Consider the following 26,931-nt stretch of genomic DNA (forward strand, 5'->3'; position numbering starts at 1 on the left):
GGACGGAGGGGGGGGGGAGAGGGACGGAGGGGGGGGGAGAGGGACGGAGGGGGGGGGAGAGGGACGGAGGGGGTGGGGAGGAGAGAGAGGGGACGAGGGGGGGGGGTGAGAGGGACCGAGGGGGGGGGGGGAGAGGGACGGAGGGGGTGGGGAGGAGAGAGAGAGGACGGGGGTGGGGAGGGGACGGGGGGTGGGGAGGAGAGAGAGGGGGCGGAGGAGGGAAAAAGAGAGAGGAAGGGGAGGAAAGAGGATGGGGAGAGGGGGGGAAAGGAGAGTGGAGGGGGAAGGAGGGGGGGAGGAGGGAGGAGAGTGGAGGGGGGGAAGGGAGGGGGGAGGAGAGTGGAGGGGGAGGGGAGGGGGAGGGAAGAGAGGGGGGGAGGGTTGGAGGGGGGAGGAGAGAGAGAGTGTAGTTGGAGGGGGGAGTAGAGGGGGGGATTAGTGGGAGGAGGGGGGGAGTAGTTGGAGATGGGGGGGGAGGAGGGGGAGGAGGGGGGAGTGAGGGAGGGAGGGGGAGAGTAGTGGGGGGGAGAGGGGAGGAGGGGGGGAGTAGTTGGAGGAGGGGGGGGGAGGAGGGGGAAGGCGGGAGTAGTGGGTGGAGGGGGGGGAGTAGTGGGAGGAGGGGGCAGTAGTGGGAGGAGGGGAGGAGGGGGGAGTGGGGGAGTCGAGGGGGAGGGGGAGTCGTGGGGGGAGAGGGGAGAGTAGGGGGGTTGGGTGATGGAGAGGGGAGAGTAGGGGGGTTGGGCGATGGGGAGGGTAGGGGGTGGGGTGATGGGGAGGGGAGAGTAGGGGGGTGGGGTGATGGGGAGGGGAGAGTAGGGGGGTGGGGTGATGGGGAGGGGAGAGTAGGGGGGTGGGGTGATGGGGAGGGGAGAGTAGGGGGGTGGGGTGATGGGGAGGGGAGAGTAGGGGGGTGGGGTGATGGGGAGGGGAGAGTAGGGAGGTGGGGTGATGGGGAGGGGAGAGTCGGGGGGTGGGGTGATGGAGAGGGGAGAGTAGGGGGGTAGTGGGGGAGGAGAGGGGAGAGTAGAGGGGTAGTGGGGGAGGGGAGGGGAGAGTAGGGGGATAGTAGGGGAGGAGTAGTGGGGGAGGGGAGGGGAGAGTAGGGGGATAGTAGGGGAGGAGTAGTGGGGGAGGGGAAGTAGAGGAGGAGTGGGAGGGGAGGGGGGAGGGTGGGGGGGAGTAGTGAGGGAGGAGGTAGTGGGGATAGAGGGGGGAGGGGGAGAGGTAGAGGGGAGAGAGATGGGGTTGTGGAGGGGGGTAGAGGGGGGAGGGGGAGAGGTAGAGGGGAGAGAGATGGGTGGAGAGGAGGAAGGGAGAGAGAGGGAGAGGGGGACGGAAGGAAGGGGGACGGGGGGCGAGAGGTGGGGATTGGTGTGGGTGGGGGGCGGGGGAGGAGGGGTGGGAGGGGGGGTAGAGGAGGGGGGGTGTGGAGGATGGGGAGGACGGGGTGAGGGAGAGGTGTGGGGAGGGGGGGGAAGAGAGGGGAGAGTGGAAGGGGGGAGCGATGTGGGGAGGGGGGAGAGGAGGAGGGGGGGAGAGGTGGGGGGAGGGGGGAGAGGAGGAAGGGGTTGGGGGGAGAGAGAGGACGGGGGAGTGGCTGGCCGGGCCGCCGAGGCTGAACGGGTTGGGCCGCTGCCGATACTTCGGGCGGAGCCTGCCCCCAGCGAGATGCCGGGCGGGCTGGTGCGTCGGCCCCGCCGATGACTGGGAGGGAGGGGAGAGAGAAGTGGGGGAAGGCTGAACGGGAGGGAGGTCCAGTCCGATCTACGCTCGGTGAGCCCATTCGGCCAGGGCTAGGGTCAGGCCCCACCCACGCAGCCTCGGGGGCGAGGAGCTACTGCACATGCGCACACACTCTAGCGCGCATGTGCAGAGGTCCCGGCGCTCCGCCCCTGACCCCTTGTGCTGCGCCACGCCGAGCACGAAGACGACCCGAGGAGAATAACAAGGTAAGTTTTCAGCGCCCTTTTTCTTCCAAATGGAGATGCACCATATTTCCAGAGGGCGGAAACTTGGGCCCAAAGATTCTACAGGTTGTGCGTCCGAAATCCGGAAACCTTGGGACCGAGGCCGTTCCGGTATTTCCGGATTTTGGAACGTCTTTGCCTGGGCCGAGGTAAGTGGGGTCGGGCAGCAGAGGTAAGGGGGCGACGTTGGCCCACCGAGGTAAGGGGGAGGGGGATGGGAAAGCAAGGTCAGGCCGCCGAGGGCCTGAGCAAGGTCGGGTTGTCGAGGGCTGGAGTGGTCGGGCTGGGGCGAAGGGTAGGCCGCTGAGGGCCGAGGGAGTCCAGATTTCGGAATATTTTTCGGACGACCCCGCCACGGATCGGCCCGGTGTCCAGATTCCGGAACATTCCGAATTTTGGAACTGTGGATTTCGGATGCTCAACCTGTATAAGGTGCACACTTCACAATCTTGAAGTGAATACTAAGCAGTCAGTGCAGACATCTTCAGTGGTTTATGGGTACTCCTCTCTACATCCAGCTGTGTAAACAGTTGTGAAATGCAGAGGAGATGAAGGGAATCGCTTAAAATAGGCCAGTAAATTATTTTGATATACCTTAAATCCTTGGAATGAAAAATGTAATAACCCGACTTAATTGTGTTGTTGATCATTTGAGTAACCCATGCTGTTTGGTTACAGGACATCCACTACTTCCAGATTTCTTTTTAGATGAGGAACCAGAGGATCTTGCTAAGAAGATGCAGGATTACGGTGCGTGTTCGCTAAATTTTAATACACTGCTTCAACTGCACTGCAGTTTAGATGAACTGATAACCAGTTGAAACTTAGAATTGAAGTCTACTGTTACTGTTTGTGCTCATTCAGGACAAGCTTGGTTCAAGTAGGAGTCATCAATTCTAACTTTGAGAACTCTTTCAATCAGGAGCTAAATTCTTCATCTGTTTTTTTTTACGGTTTAAATTCATGCATAGAACTTTGTGTATATTTTAACATAAGAACATCAGAAATAGGAGCAGGAGTAGGCCATACGGCCCTTCGAGTCTGCTCCGCCATTTAACATGATTATGGCTGATCCGATCATGGACTTGGGTCCACTTCTCTGCCCGCTCCCCATAATCCCTTAATCCCTTAAGCCCTTATCGATTAAGAAACTGTCTATCTCTGTCTTAAATTTATTCAATGTCCCAGCTTCCACAGCTCTGAGGCAGGGAAATCCACAGATTTACAACCTCCTGAGAGAAGAAATTTCTCCTCATCTCAATTTTAAATGCGTGGCCCCTTATTCTAAGATTAGGCCCCCTAGTTCGAGTCTCCCCCATTAGTGGAAACATCCTCTCTGCATCCACCTTGTCAAGCCCCCTCATAATCTTATACATTTCGATAAGATCACCTCTCATTCTTCTAAATTCCAATGAGTAGAGGCCCAACCGACTCAACCTTTCCTCATGTCAACCCCCTCATCTCCGGAATCAACCTAGTGAACCTTCTCTGAACTGCCTCCAAAGCAAGTATATCCTTTCGTAAATATGGAAACCAAAACTGCACGCAGTATTCCAGGTGTGGCTTCACCAATACCCTGTATAACTGTAGCAAGATTTCCCTGCTTTTATACTCCATCCCCTTTACAATAAAGGCCAAGATACCATTGGCCTTCCTGATCACTTGCTGTACCTGCATACTATCCTTTTGTGTTTCATGCACAAGTACCCCCAGGTCCCACTGTACTGCAGAACTTTGCAATCTTTCTCCATTTAAATAATAACTTGCTTTTTGGCAGAAAAAATTTAAGTGCATGACCTCACACTTTCCAACATTATACTCCATCTGCCAAATTTTTGCCCACTCACTTAGCCTGTCTATGTCCTTTTGCAGATTTGTTGTGTCCTCCTCACACATTGCTTTTCCTCCCATCTTTGTATCGTCAGCAAACTTGGCTACGTTACACTCGGTCCTTTCTTCCAAGTTATTAATATAGATTGTAAATAGTTGGGGTCCCAGCACTGATCCCTGCGGCACCCCACTAGTTACTGATTGCCAACCCGAGAATGAACCATTTATCCCGACTCTCTGTTTTCTGTTCGTTAGCCAATCCTCTATCCATGCTAATATATTACCCCCAACCCCGTGAACGTTTATCTTGTGCAGTAACCTTTTGTGTGGCACCTTGTCAAATGCCCTCTGGAAGTCCAAATACACCACATCCACTGGTTCCCCTTTATCCGCCTTGTTTGTTACTTCCTCAAAGAGTTCCAGCAAATTTGTCAAACATGACTTCCCCCTCATAAGTCCATGCTGACTCTGCCTGACCGAATTACGCTTTTCCAAATGTCCTGCTACTGCTTCTTTAATAATGGACTCCAACATTTTCCCAACCACAGATGTCAGGCTAACTGGTCTATAGTTTCCTGCTTTTTGTCTGCCTCCTTTTTTAAATAGGGGCGTTACATTTGCAGTTTTCCAATCTGCTGGGACCTCCCCAGAATCCAGGGAATTTTGGTAAATTACAACCAGTGCATCCACTATCCCTGCCGCTACTTCTCTTCAGACCCTAGGATGCAAGTCATCAGGTCCAGGGGATTTATCTGCCTTTAGTCCCGTTATCTTACTGAGTACCACCTCCTTCGTGATTGTGATTGTGTTAAGTTCCTCCTCCCCCCCCATAGCCCCTTGACTATCCACTGTTGGGATATTGTTAGTGTCCTCTACCGTAAAGACTGATACAAAATATTTGTTCAGAGTTTCTGCCATCTCCATGTTCCCCATTACTAATTCCCCGGTCTCGTCGTCTAAGGGACCAACATTTACTTTAGCCACTCTTTTCCTTTTTATATAGCTATACAAAGTCTTGCTATCTGTTTTTATATTTTGTGCTAGTTTACTTTCATAGTCTATCTTCCCTTTCTTAATCATTTTTTAGTTATTGTTTGCTGGCTTTTAAAAGCTTCCTTGAATAAATTGAATAAATTTAAGACAGAAATAAACAGTTTCTTAAACGATAAGGGAATAAGGGGTTGTGAATAGTGGTGACCCTTTGTCAAACCTATTCACCTGGTGCCATTGTGAACGAAGAACATAAGTGACTGAGAGAATATCTTATTTATTGAAGTAGATTTTATTTAGATAATATGGGCTCAATTTTGGCCCAGTATAATCATTGCAAACAAATAGTTGTTTAAATTGAGAGATTAGGGCAATTTAATTCAGCTATCTTTTACTTTTATTTTTGTAGTTTAAGCTTCCATGAATGCTTCTGTTGTATAGTAAATTAACTTGGCAAAGTTTGTCATATGATGTCCTGTATAGCTGTTTGATCCTATTCACATTCTTTAGTCAAGTCATTAAGTTCTGCTGGCCTCCGATATACCTACCTGCGCTGATTTCTTAACTCTCCGCAAGGGTTTTCTGAAGTAGCCACATACGCTGGCCTAAGTAGATTTGGAGTAACTATTAGCTGGCCAAAGTGGCCTAAATGGCCAAAACTGGCGTCGGTGGCTGGTAACGCCTCCTTTTGAGAGAAAAAACAAAACAAAAAAAATTCTAACTAACTCACTTACACTGGTGCAAATTGAATGTGCAAAATGGGGATTTTTAGGTTACTCCAGAAAAATAAAGTTGCTCCAAAAAAAAACTGAGCAACACCTTACCAAAATTGAGCTAGAGAGGGAAGAAGACGAAGGAAAATAAGAAAAAATTAAACTTGAAATTTTTTAAATCTCTAACAATTTACTACATGCAGGGATGTGATTGAAAAGTTTAAATTGTTCCCTTTCTGGACCAGAGAGATTGGAAATGCATTAATAATGATCACGTGGTTAAAAGAGCACTTGCGCAATTAATTACTTGCCCTAACTTTCTGCGGTGACTTTAATGTGCAACTCCAGCAAGTTCTAAGTGCGAGATGCCGTTCGTGCAAAGCAATCGGCGGAGTGGCGTAAATCGACCAGCAAGTTCTGGAGAATCACAACTCACGGCATATCTCTTCATCCCCTGAACTCGTTGGCAGATTTGCATATTACTAACTGTGTGCATCGTTGACAGGCCGTTATTTTTCCAGCAAGATAGGGTCCTAAATTTTAAATGTTTATTTTATTATTGTCACCTTGATTTTCTAGTTTCTTTCTGAATCTTTTTATTAATGACCAGAACAATATTCCAACCACAGAGTTTAGTTAATGCAGTCAGTAACTGCAGTTAGTAACTACAGTCATTTCAGCTCTCGGCCACAAAGATCAGGTGTCTCTTCATACTTGCTATTGTTGCTGTGTATGGATTGACAGGCAATGGAGAGGGTTACTTTTGTTCTCCTCAATACGGAGTGGTTCACTCCAATGAGGCCCAGTTAGTAGGGGTGGAGCCAACGTATGCACGTGAGATAACTTGACGTTGAATATGGTGGAAGCTGGGTTTGAGCCTGGACCCTAACACTGCACTTCTATCAGAACTGCTGGACCTTACAACCTCTGCCTGACGTCAGCCATTTTTAATAAAGCTGGTTGTATTTGGGATGTAGCATGATATATGAACATGAGATTCAAGGTGGCTCACCTAAGGTCATGAGACTTTCAGACAGTGTGTTAATATAGTTAATCTACCACATATTTTGAAATGAGTTACTCCTTTTATTTATTGAATTTACTTCTTATTGCTGGCCTGGCACTAGTCTTATTTTCTCAATAGAACCCAGTCTATGGTTATCATTGAATCGTACAGCACGGAAGGGAGCATTCAGCCCGTCATGCCTGTGCTGGCTCTTTGAAAGAGCTATCCAATTAGTCCCACCACACTGCTCTTTCCCCATAGTGCAGCAAATTGTGTCCCTTCAAGTATGTATCCAATTCCCTTATGAAAGTTACTATTGAATCTGCTTCCACCACCCTTCCAGGCAGTGCATTTCAGATCTTCATAACTCGCTGCGTTAAAAAAAAACATTCTCATCTCTCCTCTGGTTCTTTTGCTAATTATTTTAAATCTGTGTCCTCTGGTTGCACTGGAAATGATTCTCCTTTTACTCATCAAAATCCTTCATAATTTTGAGCATCTCCATTAAATCTCCCCTTAACCTTCTCTGCTCTAAGGAGACCAATCCCAGCTTCTCTAGTCTCGCCACATAACTGGAGTCCCTCATCCCTGGTTTCATTCCATAAATCTCCTCTTCAAAGCCTTGTCATCTTTCCTAAAGTGTGGAGCCCATTATTGGACACAATATTCGAGCTGAAGACCAACCAATTTAGCTAAAGATTTAGCATAATATCTTTGCTTTTCCACTCCATGCCTCTATTTATAAAGACAAGCATCCCATATGCCTTTTTTAAACAACCTTATCAAGTGGTCCTGCCACCTTTAAAGATTTGTGTAAAAGAAAGAAAGACCACTGGACACCTCAAAGTGCTTTACAGACAATGAAGTACTTTTTGAAGTGTAGTCACTGTTGTAATGTATGTGAATATATCAATGTTGTGACTCAATTGGTTGAATTAACAAAGCAGAATTCTGGATATTAACTTCATTTTTTTTTGTAGGTGCGACTCCTAAGTTTCAATCAGGAAAGCAACAGATTTCAGCAGCAGGCGAGGGACCTGTTGCTGAGACTTTCATGGCTATCAAGGGAGCGCTCACTGCTGATGTGGTAAAAACCACCGGAGGAGTCTATCAGTTTGAATTGTCCGGTAAAGTTACAACTGTAAAATTATTGCATTTACACTGAGATTTGGAAGTTTAGTTCTCGGTTCAAATTACCTTGGACCTGACAAAAAAATCATACGAAATGTTCTTGCCTCCCTCGTGCTTGGACTCTCGGCTCCTCTTTCCCCCAAAACCCCATTCCAATTTCCTCCTGAATCAATCCCGTTTACATTTAGTTCTTAAAATGCTTTAGCTGAATTGACAATTATGATGCTCAAGTGTCAGTTTACTCCAGAAGTGAACTTCTGAATATGAGATGCATACATATGAACCTCTACCATCTAGAAAGACAAGGGCAGCAGGTGCATGGGAACACCACCACCTGCAAGTTCCCATCCAAGTCACACACACCATCCTGACTTGGAAATATATCGCCGTTCCTTCATGGTCGCTGGGTCAAAATCCTGGAACTCCCTCCCTAACCGCACTGGGAGTACCTTTACCACACAGACTGCAGCGGTTTAAAAAAGCGGCTCACCACCACCTTCTCAAGGGCAATTAGGGATGGCCAATAAATGCTGGCCTTGCCAGCATCGCCCACATCCCATGAACGAACAAAAAAAAATTGACAGGACAGAACTGGAAAAGACCAGCTGGTCCATCCAACCTGCCACACGCCATGATGGCTGGAGCATCATGACTTAATACTAACCCCTCCCCGCCCCCCACCCCACCCCACCCCTCAGCCATGTAATTTCCTGGGAGAGGGGGGGAAAAAAGAGCAAAAACCCAGGGCCGATAAGGAGAAAAAATACCCTGGAGAATTCAAACAGGCTATCAAACCCAGTCCAGGAGATCACGTGGGCCAAGTGTTATCTATGAAGACACTCTTCACGCTTTCCATAACTTACAGTTAAAGTCAATTCGTTTCTCCTCATCCAATCAGTAAATTCCCTTCATAATATTTGAGTATTGTGATCAGCTTTCCCGATCCCAGCCCATGTACCAAAGCCAATTAGCTCAGTGACTGATCGAGGATTCAGAATAACCCTTTCCACTGACTGCCTTTTTGTCAGTAAGTTGACCAGAACTGAACCAAGTACTTGCAAGTGTATTCTCATTGATGTTTACTAGGTAGACCACCTGCTTTTTTCCTTTTTTGTTTTCCATTGAACTTTGGGTGATGCTCTTCTAGGTCATCATTTGTAATCGGCATATTTCAGATTTAATCAGCAAAAGACCCTTTGAAAGCAACCAGTAAAATGCTTTAAATAACAAGACACTTGAAACTATCTTCACAAAGTGCAACATTAATTTAAATGGGATCATTAGCTGCCTCCTCCCCCTTTGGAATTTTTTTCAGCAGTCACTTGAGGGTGTTGCGGGGCGGCAGTGTTTGTGACTGAAAAGTTGATAAGAACATAAGAATTAGGAACAGGAGTCGGCCTTCTAGCCCCTCGAGCCTGCTCCGCCATTCAACAAGATCATGGCTCATCTGGCCGTGGACTCAGCTCCACTTACCCGCCCGCTCCCCATAACCCTTAATTCCCTTATTGGTTAAAAATCTATTTATCTGTGATTTGAATACATTCAATGAGCTAGCCTCAACTGCTTCCTTGGGCAGAGAATTCTACAGATTCGCAACCCTCTGGGAGAAGAAATTCCTTCTCAACTCGGTTTTAAATTGGCTCCCCCGTATTTTGAGGCTGTGCCCCCTAGTTCTCGTCTCCCTGACCAGTGGAAACAACCTCTCTGCCTCTATCTTGTCTATCCCTTTCATTATTCTAAATGTTTCTATAAGATCACCCCTCATCCTTCTGAACTCCAACGAGTAAAGACCCAGTCTACTCAATCTATCATCATAAGGTAACCCCCTCATCTCCGGAATCAGCCTAGTGAATCGTCTCTGTACCCCCTCCAAAGCTAGTATATCCTTCCTTAAGTAAGATGACCAAAACTGCACGCAGTACTCCAGGTGCGGCCTCACCAATACCCTGTACAGTTGCAGCAGGACCTCCCTGCTTTTGTACTCCATCCCTCTCGCAATGAAGGCCAACATTCCATTCGCCTTCCTGATTACCTGCTGCACCTGCAAACTAACTTTTTGGGATTCATGCACAAGGACCCCCAGGTCCCTCTGCACCGCAGCATGTTGTAATTTCTCCCCATTCAAATAATATTCCCTTTTACTGTTTTTTTTCCCAAGGTGGATGACCTCACATTTTCCGACATTGAATTCCATCTGCCAAACCTTAGCCCATTCACTTAACGTATCTAAATCTCTTTGCAGCCTCTCTCTGTCCTCTACACAACCCGCTTTCCCACTAATCTTTGTGTCATCTGCAAATTTTGTTACACTACACTCTGTCCCCTCTTCCAGGTCATCTATGTATATTGTAAACAGTTGTGGTCCCAGCACCGATCCCTGTGGCACACCACTAACCACTGATTTCCAACCCGAAAAGGACCCATTTATCCCGACTCTCTGCTTTCTGTCTTCATGGGTCGTAAGGTATATTTTCAAGGCTGTTTTTCCAGCTTCCAGCTTTTTGCAAATGTTGGTCCGCCTTGACTTATTTTCCCGGTTGGCATTTATGAGCACTGCAATTGTTCTGAGTTCCAAAGATATGCATTTTTTTCTTAACGTTCTCTGTTAGTTGTCATTCTGCTTCTATTATGCTTGACCTCTGGGCTTCATCTTTTCAACCTGGCTGGATTATAGGGATAATTCTGATATATGCATGGAATCATACAGCAAAGAAGGAGGCCATTCGGACCGTCGTGCCTATGCCAGCTCTTTGAAACAACTGTCCAATTAATCTTTCTCGGGTGGATAAAGCGGAACCAATAGATGTAGTATATTTGGATTCCCAAAAGGAATTCGATAAGGTGCCACGTAAAAGATTGTTGAGCAAGCTTAGGGCACATGGGGTTGGGATAAAGTATTAGCATGGATAAAGGATTAGTTAACAGACAGAAAACAGAGAGTAGAGATAAATGGGCCATATTCAGATTGGCAGACTGTAACTCGTGGAGTGCCGCAAGGATCAGTGTTTGGGCGTCATCTATGTACCGTAGAAGGTATATTAATGATCTTAGAAGAAGGGACTGAGTGCAATGTCCAATTTGCTGATGATAGAAAGCTAGGTGGAAAAATAAGCTGTAAGGAGGATGCAAAGAGATACAGATAGGTTTAGTGAGAGGGCAATAAGGTGGTAGATGGAGTATAATGTGGGGAAATGTGAGGTTATTCACTATGGTAAGAAGAATAGAAAAACAGAATATTTTTAAATGTTGGTGTTCAAAGAGATTTGGGTGTCATAGTACAAGGAACACAGAAGGCTCAATTTTCCCCAGTGATATGCGCCATTTTTTTGGCCGAAATTTTTAAAATCCATATTTCCCCAAAGATTGTGCGCCAGCGTAACTCAGTTAGTTACGATTTTTTTAGGTTTGTTTTTTTTGAGTCATAGGGCTCGTAACCCGATGTCTGCGGCAGTTTTTCACATTTAAGCACGTTTGGCCAACTTACATTTTCCGAGGATGCGGATGTGACCACTCCCAAAGAAACTTCTGGGCACTTAAGAAAAACCAGCACACGTCAAAAAAACACGCAGAAAGATGCCATTGATTTTAGGCAAAGTTTTGGAAGGAGTCAAAAACGCACATATATGCATCATCAAGCTTATTTTTTTCCAACTGAAAACGCAGAAAATGGAAGTTTCATGCAATTCTTTAATTTTGGATTTTTAAAAAAGTTTCACGCCACCACCAAACATCTCCAAACCGGGCTCGAGGGTCGGAGCATCGGCCAGCAGGCAGGCTCGGGTCTCGGCTTCCAAAGAAGCCCTGGGTGAGGGTGGGGGTGGGGGCGTGTGTGGAAGCCGAAATGAAGATATAAGAAGCCTTACACTATGCAGCAAGCAGCACAAAATGAAGCTTCTTAAAAAGGTGCAGTTTAATCATGGGGGCAATACTGACAATGCCATACCTCATGCAAGCCTTCTGCATGATGGTGCTGCGGCAAAGACAACTGATTCGATGTCATCGCATGAGGAACCTCAGAGCACGTAGGATGATGGGCAGGAGGCCTTGCCCACGTTGGGTATATCGAAACAGGCGTTCGTACCTGCACCTGAGTGATGCAGACTGTAAGAAGGCTGTGTTTCTGCAAAGAAGTTGTAACCGAGATCTGTGAGTTAGCAAAAGCAGACCTGCAACATAAAAGCGTCAGAAGGACTGTTTTGTCAGTTGAAGTGAAGGTTAAGCTGCACTTTCATTCTATGCATCTGGATCATTCCAGGCCACAATTGGGGATGTGTGTGGCATTTCGCAACATGCAACACATATCTGCATTCGACAGGTGACTGCTGCACGATAATCCCCGGAGGAATGACTACATAAAGTTCTCCGTGACCGTACAGACAATGCGTGAAAGGGCTGTGGACTTTTCCAGGATTGCTGGCTTCCCAAAGCTAAAGGGTTGCATTGATTGTACCCACATCGCCTTGCGAGCACCTTTGGAGGATTCCGAGATGAACAGGAACAGAAAAGGCTGCCGCTCCGTTAATGTGCACCCATGATGCGTTCATAGAAACATAGAAAATAGGTGCAGGAGTAGGCCATTCAGCCCTTCAAGCTTGCACCGCCATTCAATAAGATCATGGCTGATCATTCCCTCAGTACCCCTTTCCTGCTTTCTCTCCATACTCCATGATACCTTTAGCCGTAAGGGCCATATCTAACTCCCTCTTGAATATATCCAATGAACTGGCATCAACAACTCTCTGCGGCAGGGAATTCCACAGGTTAACAACTCTGAGTGAAAAAGTTTCTCCTCATCTCAGTGCTAAATGGCCTACCCCTTACCTTAAGACTGTCCCCTGGTTCTGGACTTCCCCAACATCGGGAACATTCTTCTCGCATCTAACTTGTCCAGTTCTGTCAGAATCTTATATGTTTCTATGAGATCCCCTCTCATCCTTCTAAACTCCAGTGTTCATCCTACGCGAGAGTGCTATATCTACCATGTTTCAGCAGCAGCCTTCATTCATAGTTGGCTGCTGGGAGACAAAGGGTACGGCCTCGCCACCTGGCTCATGAGGCCCCTATGCATATCCCAGACGGAAGTTGACCGGGAATACAACATGTCCACGCAGCATAATAGAGAGGACCATTGGCATCTTGAAACAGCGTTTCCGATGCCTGGACCATTCCGGAGGTGACTTGCAATACTCCCCTGAGATTGTCGGTCAGTTCACTGTTGTGTGCTGCATGCTGCATAACTTAGCCATCATGAGGCAACAACAGCTGATAGTGGAAGACCCACCTGAGGTGAGAGTGGCTGATGATGAGGAGGAAGATTCAGATGACGAGGAGGACGAGGATGAGAAAGCATTGCAACTACCTGAACCTGGAGCACAGTGGCGGAGGAGGGCAGGCCGTCATGCCCCTTTAATGATTGCTCGAGCCTTACGCCAGCAGCTCATCCGTGAACTCTTTGCTGCCTGAAGGCTCAGGGACAACTATTCCAAATGAACTATGTTTACTGTTTGGACTTGTTCCGTAATGTTGTGTTGTGTTAATGGAACAAATAATGGAAATGATTCTTCTTTAATTCAAAAAGTTGTGTAAATAATGGAAATGATTCACTTATAATTTAAAATATATTTTATTCAAAAGTTTAACAAACACTTGTTTGTCTTTAACTTTAATAAAAATATTCTTGTATCAAACTTTAACGTTTTCAGTTAAGATGACTTGCAAACTTTAAGATCACTTACAAACTTTTAAACTTGTAAATTTGCATAACTTACAAAAAAACTTTTATAATTTGAGAACAGTTACAACAGTAGCAACAATAATAACAATAATACCAACAACAGCAGCAGCAATGAAAGACAGAACCCATCTCTCCTCCACCTTATTCTAAGACCGCCCGCTGCGCTTGGTATTGTTGGCTCCACCCTGCCCGCAGGCGGTGGCACAGTGTTTTTCGGGTTGGTACCAAGCTTATTCTTTCGAACATCTCAGGTAATGCGCACTTCTTGATGGGGTGGGGGTGTGGGGGGGTGGTGGCGGGCAGGCGGCAATATGGAGGGCCCGGCTTGGGCCTCTTCAGAGGCTGGTCTGGAGATTGGAGTGGGAGTGCTAGTTGATTCTGTCAATGAGCGCGGGGTCTGGGCGTGTTCCCTTATTGCAGCAGCTAACTCCGACATTCCCTCCCTCGTACTCTGATAGTGTCTCAACTACCTGCAACATTCCCTCCCTCATGTGCCCTGACAGCGCATCAGCTACCTGTGACATTCCCTCTCTCGTGCACCGACATTGTATCCACTGCCGAAGGCATTCCCTCCCTCATGTTCCCGGACAGTGTTCCCATTTTTCGTGAGAGTGTTCTTGCTTCTCCCGACAGTCCCGATACCTCATCATCCACCCCACTGATGGTGTCCAGGAGTGATCATGTAAGGTCAATGCTCTCCGCACTCACTGCCATCATCTGAACCACATCTGTTAGATCCTGCACCTCAGGAGAGCGCTGTCGAGCTCTTCTTTCCCTCCTCACCCTGGGTGTGTCTTGTTGCATCCCACTGGAATCCCCAGCCTTGGACTGTGGGAAACCATGGAATGTCCCAGCAACACTCGTACCACTCAGGAAAGGGGCTGGCACCTCAATGGGTAGCACCTGCACCTCCTCCAAAATGAGTATAACACTGGGACTTCATCCATCCTCTCCCCCTCACCCACATGCTCTTGGTCTGGAAGGTGGGATTGGAAGATGTTCCCCTTGTCAGGCTCATCTGCATCTGAATCTTCTGCATTGTCAGGGTTGGCCTCAAGTTCTGCAAAATATAACAGAACAGACAAATGGTTAGCAGCAGAGGAGAGGCAGGGTGGCATGAGTAGGCTCACACAGCGCAGGCAGCAGGCTGATTTGAAGGATCACGATGAATGATAGCACATTGCATCAACCGAAGTGTAACTGACAGAGACATCCCCATGAACCGAAGCATAGCTAGCCCGTGCAGTACTTAACATTTAGCGAAGCCAGACTGTGGAATTTGCAGCACTTACCCTCTCCCTCGAGTGTGGGCCCAGCTTGTGCAGTGGTGGTTGCTTTTCTCCAGGCAGGACCCATTAAAGCAGCGACCCTGTCTTCCAAGGGTGTCAGTGGATCCGGATTTGTCGAGCCTGCTCCTGTTCGAGTTATCTCTCTCTTGTTGTGTGCCACCTTCCTCTGCAAAGATGAAAATACGACTTTTTAGAGGGTGACTTTCTGCTGGGTGGGACATATACAGATGGCCACATTTACAATTGCAATTGCCTTGAATAAATGAAAATATTACTTACACTAACTACTTGACCAAAGTCCTGCCACATTTTGCACTGGCCTCCAGACCTCAGGGTGGTCACCATTACACAGTAATCTTCTGTAAGTTGGTTCCAGTGTTTCTTCATTTCTTTTGGTGAAACTTTTATGTGACCTCTGCTAGTGTCCAGCTCGTGCCATCTGGCCTCAGTCACAGTAACTAGTGTCTCCACTCCATCCTGTAAGAAATTCTTGGTCCTTGAACCGCGTTGCACCTTGTATTGTAGTTCTGATTTTTCCAATGAGAATTAAAGTAGCACACACAATTGCTCTTTAAAAATAGCCGAATGCAGACCGGGAGCTGTACTGGGCATGCGTCCTTTTTTTTCCCGCGCATGCGCAGAAGGCGGGGATGCATCGTTTTTTCGGCACAGACTTTAGGCTCCATCCCCCGAAGCTAAAGGACAGGCTGTGCGCCGCCAATTTCAAAAACTAGAATTGGGAAACTTGCTACTCTTTTTTAAAAATTTAAATATTTTTTTTTTTAAAAGAGTAGTCGGTGCCAAAACAAACGGGCATAACTCTTGAAATACGGCAAGAAAGGACATTGGGGAAAATTGAGCCCAGAGAGTTCGCATGCAGATACAGCAAACAATTAGGAAAGCAAATAGCATGTTGGTCTTTATTGCGAAAGTGTTGGAGTACAAGAGTAAGGAAGCCTTGCTACAATTGTACAAGACTCTGATGAGACCACGCCTGGAGGAGTACTGTGCACAGTTTGGTCTCCTTATTGAAGGGACGATATACGCCTTAAAGGCGGTGCAACGAAGGTTCACTGGATTGATTCTTGGGATGAGAAGGTTGTCCTATGAGGAGGGATTGAGTAGATAAGAACATAAGAACATAGGAAATAGGAGCTGGAATAGGCCATATGGCCCCTCGCGCCTGCTCCGCTTCTTAATACAATCAAGGCGGATCCGATCATGGACTCAGGTTCACTTCCCTGCCCGCTCTCCATAAACCCTTATTCCCTTATTGTTTAAGAAACTGACTATTTCTGTCTTAAATATATTCAATGACCCAGCTTCCACAGCTCTCTGAGGCAGCGAATTCCACAGATTCACAACCCTCTGAGAGAAGAAAATTCTCATCTCAGTTTTAAATGGGCGGCCCCTTATTCTAAGATTATGCCCCCTAGTTCTCGTCTCCCCCATCAGTGGAAACATCCTGTCTGCATCCACCTTGTCAAGCCCCCTCATAATCTTATACGTTTCGATAAGATCACCTCTCATTCTTCTGAATTCCAATGAGTACAGGCCCAACCGACTCAACTTTTCCTCATAAGTCAACCCCCTCATCTCTGGAGTCAACCTAATGAACCTTCTCTGAACTGCCTCCAAAGCAAATATATCCTTTCATAAATATGAAAACCAAAACTGGACATAGTATTCCAGGTGTGGCCTCACCAATACCCTCTACAACTGTAGCAAGACTTCCCTGCTTTTATACTCCATCCCCTTTGCATTAAGGGCCAATTGACCTTCCTGATCACTTGTTGTACCTGCAAACTATCCTTTTGTGTTTCATGCACAAGTACCCCCAGGTACCACTGTACTGCAGCACTTTGCAATCTTTCTCCATATAACTTGCTCTTTGATTTTTTTCCTGCTAAAGTGCATGACCTCACACTTTCCAACATTATACTCCATCTGCCAAAATGTTTGCCCAATCACTTAGCCTGTCGATGACCTTTTGCAGATTTTTTGTGTCTGCCTCACACATTGCTTTTCCTCCCATCTTTGTATTGTCGGCAAACTTGGCTACGTTACACTCGGTCTCTTCCTCCAAGTCGTTAATATAGATTGTAAATAGTTGAGGTCCCAGCACTGATCCCTGCGGTACCCCACTAGTTACTGATTGCCAACTGCGAATGAACCATAGTCTCTGGAGTTTAGAAGAATGAGAGGTTATCTAATTGAAACATATAAGATTCTGAGGGGGATTGACCGAATAGATGCTGAGAGATTGGATGGTGAGTCTAGAATTAGGGGGCGTAGTCTCAGGATAAGGGGTCGGCCATTTCATACTGAGATGAGGAGGAATTTCTTCACTCAGAGGTTTGTGAATCTTTGGAATTCTCTGCCCCAAAGAGCTGTGGATGCTCAGTGGTTATGTTCAAGGCTGAGATAGGTAGATTTTTGGACTCCAGGGGAATTAAGGGATATGGAGATAGGGCAGCAAAGTGTTGAGGTCGAAGATCAGCTGTGATCTCATTGAATAGTGGAGCAGGCTCGAGGGGCCGGTCTGACTTACACCTGCTCCTAATTCTTATGTTCTTGTGCTCTTTTCCCATAGCCATGCAAATTTTCCTTTTCAGGTATTTATCCAATTCCTTTTTGAAAGTTACTATTGAATCTGCTTCCACCACCCCTTTCAGGCAGTGCATTCCAGATCATAACTCGCTGCGTAAAATACATTCTCTTCTGGTACTTTTGCCAATTACTTTAAATCTGTCATCTCTGGAAATAGTTGGAGAATTTTGCAGAATTCAGCTCTATGAAGTAAAATGGCCTCACTTTAAATCTCTTCATACGGTTATTAGTTGTTACTCTTCCCTTTCATGCCCGAACTCTTGTTAAGTCTATCCAAGGACCAGTCTAATAAGAACAGAAAATGGCTTTCATTTTAATATCATAACTGTTCGTTTGACCCACAGTAACGTAACACCGTGGGGTTATAAAGACCCTCTCCTTGAATCGCTGCATCATTTTCTTTTACTCTAACTTGCATGAAAGGTTTTTACTGACAATACGCAGTTCATGTCAAAATGCTCTCATTTGCCCTTTTAATTAAACCTTTCTGATGTGGTTAAGCAGGTGATCACCCAGGAACCTGGTACATTGATCTAAAGAATGGAAATGGCAGCACTGGACATGGAAGCTTCCCAGGGAAGGCGGATGTACTGATGAACATGAGCAGTGAGGACTTTGTGAAAATGTTTGCAGGTGAGTCTGTGTAAGAACAGGAGGAGGCCATTCGGCCCCTTGAGCCTGTTCCGCCATTCAATTAGATCATGGCTGATCTGTATCTCCACTCCCATCTACCTGTCTTGGTTCCATAACCCTTATTACCCTTGCCTAAAAACAACAACAACTTGCATTTATGTAGCACCTTTAATGTAGGAAAATGTCTCAAGGTGCTTCGCAGGAGCGTTATCAAACAAAATTTGACACCGAGCCACATAGGGAGATATCAGGACAGCTGACCAAAAGCCTGATCAAAGAGGTAGGTTTTAAGGAGTGTCTTAAAGGAGGAGAAAGAGGCAGAGAGGCTTAGGGAGGGAATTCCAGAGCTTAGGATCTCGACACCTGAAGGCACGGCCGCCAACGGTGGAATGATTAAAATCGGGGATGCACAAGAGGCCAGCATTAGAGGAGCAAAGAGATCTCTGAGGGTTGTAGGGCTGGTGGAGGTTACAGAGATAGGGTGGGGTGAAACCAACAAAAATTTATCAATCTCAGTTTTGAAATTTTCCATTGATCCCAGCCTCAACAGCTTTTTGGGTTGAGAGTTTCAGATTTCCACTTTCCTTTGGTGAAGAAGTGCTTCCTGACATCACCCCTGAACGGCCTAGCTCTAATTTTAAGGTTATGCCCCCTTCTGACTCTTCCACCAGAGGAAATAGTTTCTCTTTCTCTACTATATCAAATCCTTTAATCATCTTAAAACCCTCAATTATATCACTCCTTAATCATCTATACTCGAGGGAATCCAAGCCTAGTCTCTGCAACCTGTCCTCATAATTTAACATTTTAGCAGATTATTCAGTTCTACTGCATGATGGGAAAATGACTTTTAGAGCAACTTTCAGCAATGGAGTTTGAAAAGTTTGAAATAATGATGTGAACCCTTTTGGGTAGCATTTTCAGGATTGAATCAGAAGAGTTTTAAATTTTAAATATTTATCTTGAAAATATTGGAAATGTGGAAATGTTTTTCAGATTAAATCATTAACATTACAAATCTAGTAAACTAACGTCTGCAGTGTGTCTGGCTGGAAACATGATTGTTCTGCAAGTTGGCAAGGGTCATTCGGTAGTATGTAAAAGTCTTAAATTGAGATGGAGCCTTGGAATCTAACCAGTTGAGCCAAGGGATTGTAAGGAAAGGGTTAAGTCTTTCTATTAATGTTTATCTTTTTCTTGTTCTGTTAAATGAGTTTCCATGTTCAGTCAGAGTTAAAAGTTACCAGACAGAGACGTTACCTGATTAGCATTTGGCTACAAGCTTGCTTTGTCCCAACCCCATAGATATCTATGCTGACCTGCTCGGGATTAATTCCTCCCAAAGACACATCTGCGCACGGCAAGTGAGAACTCGCCTGTAGGTGAGTCCTGGAGCCCCTGTAACTGTCCCAGTTGAATTATTTAATAATTGACAACCTAGTCAAGGTAAAGCCTTGATAAGGTGTATGGGAGGCCGCCTTGTTAAAACTGAATTTCATTGTGAATAATAGGATGAGGTAATCCTTGTATCACTGTATGTGTACAATTATTAGTAATCATAGAATGATACAGCACAGAAAGAGGCCATTCGGCCCATCTACCTGTGTTGGCTCTTCGATAGAGCTATCTAATTAGTCCCACGGCCCAGCTCTTTCCCTATATCCCTGTAAATGTTTTCCCTTCACGTATTTACCCAATTCCCTTTTGAAAGTTACTATTGAATTTGCTTCCACCACCAATTCAGGGAGTGCATTCCAGATCATAACGACTTCCTATGTTTATAAAAAAAAATGTTTTCTCAAGTCGCCTCTGGTTCTTTTGCCAATAATCTGTGTCCTCTGGTTACCGACACTTCTGCCACTGGAAACAGTTTCTCACTATTCACATCAAAACTATACTTGATTTTGAACAGCTCTATCAAATCTCCTCTCAACCTTCTCTGCTCTCAGGAAAACTAACAATGGTTATCATTGTATGCTTAATTCCTATGAAAGCCAAAAAATGCCTTTGAACTCTATTTTCTGGAGGAATTCCTTAGAAATTGATAGGTAAGAACATCCATTCCCTGACAGCTCTCCTGCTCCTGAGTGTCTTGGAGAGGTGGCGACTTGAAGCGAGGTACTTCTACAGCAAGTGAGTAAACTCTCACTGCTTTCATGCACCTCGTGGTGACCAGCTCTACAGCACCATCAGCTGAGGCATGGGAACAATGTGGGGTGAGCGGGACATAAACTTGAGCTCATCCAAAGCTCTGCTGCCTTATCCCGACTTGCACCAAGTCCTGCTCATCCATCACCGCTGTGCTCGCTGACCTACATTGGCTGATCTACGATTTAAAAAAAATTCTCATCCTTGTTTTCAAATCCTTTCATGGCCTCACCCCTTCCTTATCTTTCTAACCTCCTCCAGCCCTACAACCCTCTGAGATCGCTCCTCTCCTCCAATTCTGGCCTCTTGAGGATCCCCCATTTTAATCGCTTCACCATTGGCGGCCGTGCCTTCAGCTGCCGAGGCCCCAAACCTCTCTGTCTCTATCTCTCATTCCTCCTTTAAGACTCCCCTTAAAACCTACCTCTGAACACTTTTGGTCATCTGTCCTAATATCTTCTTATGTGGCTCGGTGTCAAATTTTGTTCGATAATGCTCCTGCAAAGCACCTTGGGATGTTTTACTATGTTAAAGGCGCTATATAAATGCAAGTTGTTGGTATCGAAGATTGTGTGCAGGAGCAAACATTCCTCTCTGCAGGGGTTTAATTGTTTGAGAGTAAACCTTCCTCTGTTTTTCTTCTCATTCTCTTACTTTTCCCAGACCAGGCCATACCTCAATAGCAACTGATCTGCTCCCAGACTGACAAAACCCACTCTATACCAGGCCCCAGGAGATGTGTGAAAGCACCCTCATGATGTCTCTCTTTCCACCCCCCAAACAATTTTCCCATCCTCCTTTTTTAGGAATATCAGCAACCTTCATTCCCTCCTCCCGCACAGGAACATGGCTGAGCTTCAGTTACAGAACTGAAATTGGTTGAGAGAAAAGGATATAGGTGTTATGGTTCATAATTCGTGAAAGGTCATGACCAATGCAGTGACGTCATAGCCAAAGTGAGAAGGGCACTGGGTTGCATTAACAGGACCATTGAGTATAAAACAGAATGCACCATTTTACAAAGAATATGCAGTACAGAAACAGGCCATTTGGCCCAACTGGTCTGTGCACGTGTCCTTGAACAAGACCGTGGTTCGACCACATTTAGAATACTGTGTCAAGTTTTAGTCCCCTCCTATGAAGAAAGGTTGAATAGGTTGGGCCTATACTCATAGGAATTTAGAAGGCTGAGCGATGATCTTATTGAAGCGTGTAAGATTCTGAGGGGGCTTGACAGGGTAGCTGTGGAGAAGATGTTTCCTCTCATGGGGGCTCTAGAACTCGGGGACACAGTCTCAGAATAAGGGGTCACCCATTTAAAACAGAAATGAGGAGGAATTTCTTCTCTGAGGGTCGTGAATCTTTGGAATTCTCTACCTCAGAGAGCTGTGGAGGCTGGGTCATTGAATATATTTAAGGTGGCGATAGACAGATTTTTGAACGATAAGGGAGTCAAGGGTTATGGGGAGAGGGCAGGAAGGTGAAGTTGAAGCCAAAATCAGATCAGCTATGATATTGAATGGCGGAGCAGGCTCGAGGGGCCAGATGGCCTACTTCTGCTCCTATTATGTTCTTAAGTTCAGAGGAGATCCACAAGAATAATTTGCGTACCAAACAACTGTAGTCACTCCGAGAGGCTTAAAAGCTGGGTTTGTTCAGTTTAGAGATGCATAAACTTCAGTGTGATTTGATAGAGGTAAAATAGTTAAAGGACTAGATTGTGTTTCAACTGATGGACTGTTTTGGTGTGATAGATTGGGGAAGACCTGGGATCATGAGCATAAGGTAGGGTTCTTCTTTTCCCAGGGGATAGTAGACCCTGAGAACAAGATGCTGGCTTGTGCCAGGAGTATCGGCTCCCTGCAAACCTTCAGTTTGGAGTTGGACTAGTTCCTGGCTGGGACGGAAATCGCCTTTTACATTGGGTAGGTGAAATTCCAGGCAATATAAACTAGTAAGTTACGGGCAGCAGAGTCTTGGATGACTAAGTTTATGGCGGGTGGAAGATGGGAGGCTGGCCAGGAGTGCGTTGGAATAGTCAAGTCTAGAGGAAACAAAAGTATGGATGAGGGTTTCAGCAGCAGATGAGCTGAGGCAGGGGCAGAGTTGGGCGACGCTACGGAAGTGGAAATAGGCGGTCTTAGTGATGCCTCGGATATGTGGTCGGAAGCTCAACTCAGGGTCAAATATGACACGAAGGTTGCGAACAGTCTGGTTCAGCCTCAGACAGTTGCTAGGCAGAGGGATGGAGTCGGTGGCTAGGTAACGGAGTTTGTGGCAGGGACCGAAGACAATGGCTTTGTCTTCCCCAATATTTAGTTGATAATTAGAGGAATACAATTGAAAAGCACTTGTATAGAACCCTGATTAGACCACGCTTGGAGTACTGTGCATAGTTCTGATTTTCATATTAGAAAAAGAATATAGAGGCACTGAGGAAGGTGCAAAAAGATTCACAAGGATGATACCAGAACACTGAGGTTACAATTGTCAGGAAAATTTAACTGGCTGGGGCTCTATTTTCTCGAAAAGGGAAGGCTGAAAGGTGACTTAATCGAGATCTTTAAAATTATGAAAGGGTTTGATGGGGTAGACTTAGGATGTTTCTACTTGCGGGGGAGTCCAAAACTAGGGGATGTAAATATAACAGTCACTAATAAATCCAATAAGGAATTCAGGAGAAACTTTTTTACCCAGAGAGTGATGAGAATGTGGAACTCGCTGCCACTTGGAGTGGTTTGAGGGGAAGCTGGATAAACTCACGAGGGAGAAAGGAGTTGAAGGAAATGTTGATGTGGTGAGGCAAAGTAGTGTGGGAGGAGGCTTGTGTGGAGCATAAACACCGGCATAGACAAGTTGGGCCGAATGGCCTGTTTCCATGCTGTAAAATTCTATGTAATGATTCAAATGCATTTTTGTTCATTTATAAAGCATCATCTCTCTCTGTTCTAGGTAAAATGAAACCAACCCTGGCGTTCATATCTGGCAAGCTGAAGATAAAAGGAGACATGTCTCTAGCCATCAAACTGGAAAAGCTGATGTCTCAGCTCAAGTCGAAGCTTTAACCTCCGACCAACACAGCAGTCTGTGTCTTGCCTTATCAATGCAGAATGTAATTACCTTTCAAATATTGATTTTATAACTTCCTGCATGACCGTCACTATTTACCATTTTATCCTTTCCTGTTTAATTTATTTTTGCAAACATCTGACACCAAAACCTCTGCCTGAAGAATTTTGTTTTACAGTAAGGTGGGAGAAATCTAAATTTTCGAAATGAATCTGTTGATAATTCTGGAAGAGTTTTAATTAACTCTGCATTACTCACCCTACAGGATGCCAAAGGAATGTTTGGAGATTACATTCAATGATTAAAGTGGTTTATTGTGACTGCATGCCTTTGTTAAACCTATCAACAGGTCTGAGTTCATTGCTGTTCTGGCAGTTTGAAAGGGCCTCCAATGTAACTGTGTATTTTAACAAATACATTTTCCCCTTTCATTTTATGAACTGTCATACATTATAGTCATGAAGTCAACATAAATATTGATGAAACATTAAATTTAATTAATGCCGCACAAGAATAATTGGTATTTGTTTTCAGTTCTTCGTGCACTTAGATTTAATTTTTTTTTAATCACTTTCTCCTTCTCCATTCCATGAGGTTCCAGCTCTTGATCTTAACTGTGACTGCATCTGATTCTGTTGTGTTAATAAAAACATAGGAAATAGGAGCAGGGGTAGGCCATACGGCCTCTCGAGCCTGCTCTGCCAACAATGATTATAAAGTGGAGGATCTTGGGCCCGACCATTTTGTTTATTAAAGTACAATATTCTGTTGCTGAACCTTAATCCCCATTGACGATGAGTGGTAGACATCTCTGTGACCTGCACTTGCATCCTCTGATACTGTTATTACTGTTCTGGAAAACAAGTAAATCCCCACTATTTTTATGGAGGACATTGTCAATGTAAGCTTGTAAGTGTGAGCAATGAGCTGGTAAATGAATATACCAAGTATTTCTCTCCTGTTCTTTTTCCCTTCTCATCTGAAACCATTAACTTGTTTGCTACGGTACAATTCCATGGATCTGTTGTCCAAGCGACTAGAATCTTAGAATGATACAACACAGAAGGAGCCATTTGGACCATTGTGCCTGTGCCGGCTCTTGGAAGAAGCTATCCAATTAGTCCCATTCCCCTGCTCCTTCCCCACAGCCCTGCAAATATTTCCCCTTTAAGTGTTCTTCCAATTCCCTTTTGAAAATTATGTAGATTGAACAGCATAGAAACAGGCCATTCAGCCCAACCAGTCCACGCCAGCGTTTATGCTCCACTCAAGCCTCCTCCCACCTTTCCTCATCTAACTTTATCCGCATAACCTTCTGTTCCTTTCTCCCTCGTAGGCATATCCAACCTATCCTTAAATGCATCTGTACTATTTGCTTCAACTACTCTCTCTGGTAGCGAGATCCACATTTTCACCACTTTTTGGGTAAAGAAGTTTCTTCTGAATTCCCTATTTGATTTCTTGGTGATTATCTTATATTGATGGCCTCTAGTTTTGCTCTTCCCCACAAGTGGAAACATTCTCTCTGTGTCTACTCTATCAAAACCTTTCATAATTTTAAAGACCGCTATTGGATCACCCCTCAGCCTTCTCTCTTCAAAGCGACCCAACCTGCTCATCCTTTTTATTTCTTATGTTCTTATAAAGGGTTATGGGGAGCAGGCAGAGAAGTGGAGCTGAGTCCATGAACAGATCAACCATGATCTTATTAAATGGCGGAGCAGGCTCGAGAGCCCAAATGGCCTACTCCTGCTCCTATTTCTTATGTTCTTTCCTGATAGGTATAACTTCGCATTTCTGGTATTATCCTTGTAAATCTTTTTTGCATCTCCAATGCCTCAATACTTTTTATAATATGGTGACCAGAATTGTATGCAATCATCCAAGTGTGGTCTAACCAATGGTTCGATACAAATTTAGCATAACTTCCCTACTTTTCAGTTCTATCCCTCTGGAAATAAACCCGAGTGCTTGGTGTGCGTTTTTTGCTACTGAATCTGATTTCACTTCCCTTTCCAATGCATTCCAGATCGGTATAACTCGCTGTGTAAAAATGTTTATCCTCATGTTGCCTCTAATTCTTTGGCCAATCTGTGTTCTCTGGTTCCCGACCCTTCTGCCACTGGAAATTGTTTCTTCTTATTTACTCTATCAAAACATTTCATGATTTTCAACACCTCTATCAAATTTCCAATTAACATTCTCTACTCTAAGGAGAACCACTCCACTTTCTCCAGTCTCTCCACACAACTGAAGTTCCTCCATCCCTGGTACCATTCTACTAAATCTCCGATGCACCCTCTCTGAGGCCTTGACTTCCTTCCTAAAGTGTGGTGTCCACAATGACCGTTCTTCGTGTGTGGGCTTAAACAGTAAATGTCATTGGGATAGTGATTTGGGGGGGGGGGGGTGCGGTGAGGGCAGTGGTTGTGGGGGGGAACACAGCTGAGCATGATCCATATGTCAGCCAACATTCACACGTATGTTCACATGCACACACTTCCAACAGGGATCGCTGGGTACTGATCAGGAGCAGGATCCCAGGGTTACTGGTAGCGGTTACACCGCTGCTACCATCAGTCCAGCTGATATCACCTAACTCTACAGAGACCGGGGATCGAATATGGATCTTCCCAGTCTTCTGCTCAGCTACTCAGCAGGTAAACTTGTTGAACTCTCCGCGAGTTTCATTTCTCCTTTTATTCATCTATTTAACTAGTGCTCTTTGATGCCAGGTTAAAATAGTAGGTCATTTTTGATGATCTGGTTCTAAGTGACTACATTTCTTCAAAAGCTCAAGTGCTGACTTTGCAAAAGCTACCAGTCATTGCTGGTGACTGCATTGCACTCAATGCACATTGGACTAGAAATTGGTCTTGGCCAGTCGTGTTGAATGGGTGTTATCACATTGACTTCCTGTTGCACATTCTGCTTGATATTCAGTCCTATTGATAGAATCAAACAACACAGACGGAGGCCATGTGGACCATCGTGCCTGTGCCGACTCTCTGGAATGAGCTATCCAATTAATCCCAGTCCCCTGTTCATTCCCCCATAGCCCTTTTTAAGCAGAGATCCAGTTTCCTTTTTGAAAGTTACTATTCAATCTGCATTGAAGTCAGTGGAAGTGAATAGCAGGGGGGGGAGTATAGTGGACAGCTGACTCTATGTCTGTTTTGCACTTCCACCCATGACGAATTTATACCCCGCGATTTGAGTAATTTTGTGGTTAAAATTAGTATCTGGTGTTCACCATTGCACATTTCCTCACGGCTTCTACTGTTCGCGGATTGATGAGTTACTTCAGCCCTGCTGTGGTAATATTGTATCAATAACGTACAAGTGGTTTGAGGAATGTCCCCTTATTACACTAATGGGCAGGTAACCCCCTCATCCTCCGCCATAGAAAGCAATTGAATGGGGACGGTTCGGATTAAGTGGATGATCTCATGTGTGAGAATTAATATTGATGCAGTGCTTGCAGCCTAATTTGCAGTATCTGCAACTTATGGGGCCTTTTCTCTGTAAACCCAGCCCAGAATTGGTGTCAGTGGGTCCAACTCATCGTGAAACCCTGCAGGACGACAACTCTTGCTTTTCTTTCACGAATTGTGGCTGTCATAATCCTGAAAAGAAGGGAACTAATGATGTGGAGAGCAGGCAAGTCTTTCTTACTTGGAAGAAACACTGGCATCTACCCGACAATGTGGAAAACTGCCCAGATATGTCCTGTTCACAAAAAGCAGGACGAATCCAATCCGGCCAATTGCCGCCCCAACAGTCTACTCTCAATCATCAGCAAAGTGATGGA

General features: G+C 45.4%; 1 protein-coding gene across 2 annotated transcripts in view; it reads left to right on the plus strand.

Annotated features, from left to right (window-relative positions):
* The window catches only part of hsdl2 (hydroxysteroid dehydrogenase like 2), a 142,978-nt gene extending 119,341 nt beyond the window's left edge, over nt 1-23,637 (plus strand). For both annotated transcript variants that reach the window (XM_070888244.1, XM_070888250.1), the window contains exons 8-11: nt 2,646-2,717; nt 7,487-7,633; nt 17,775-17,903; nt 23,004-23,637. In XM_070888244.1, coding sequence (XP_070744345.1) covers nt 2,646-2,717; nt 7,487-7,633; nt 17,775-17,903; nt 23,004-23,116 — 461 coding nt within the window. In that variant the 3' untranslated portion in view covers nt 23,117-23,637. The remainder of the gene's footprint in view (nt 1-2,645; nt 2,718-7,486; nt 7,634-17,774; nt 17,904-23,003) is intronic.
* The last annotated feature ends 3,294 nt before the right edge of the window (nt 23,638-26,931 follow it).

The sequence above is a fragment of the Pristiophorus japonicus genome, chromosome 1 (genome assembly GCF_044704955.1).
Source record: "Pristiophorus japonicus isolate sPriJap1 chromosome 1, sPriJap1.hap1, whole genome shotgun sequence".
NCBI classification, from domain to species: domain Eukaryota; kingdom Metazoa; phylum Chordata; class Chondrichthyes; family Pristiophoridae; genus Pristiophorus; species Pristiophorus japonicus.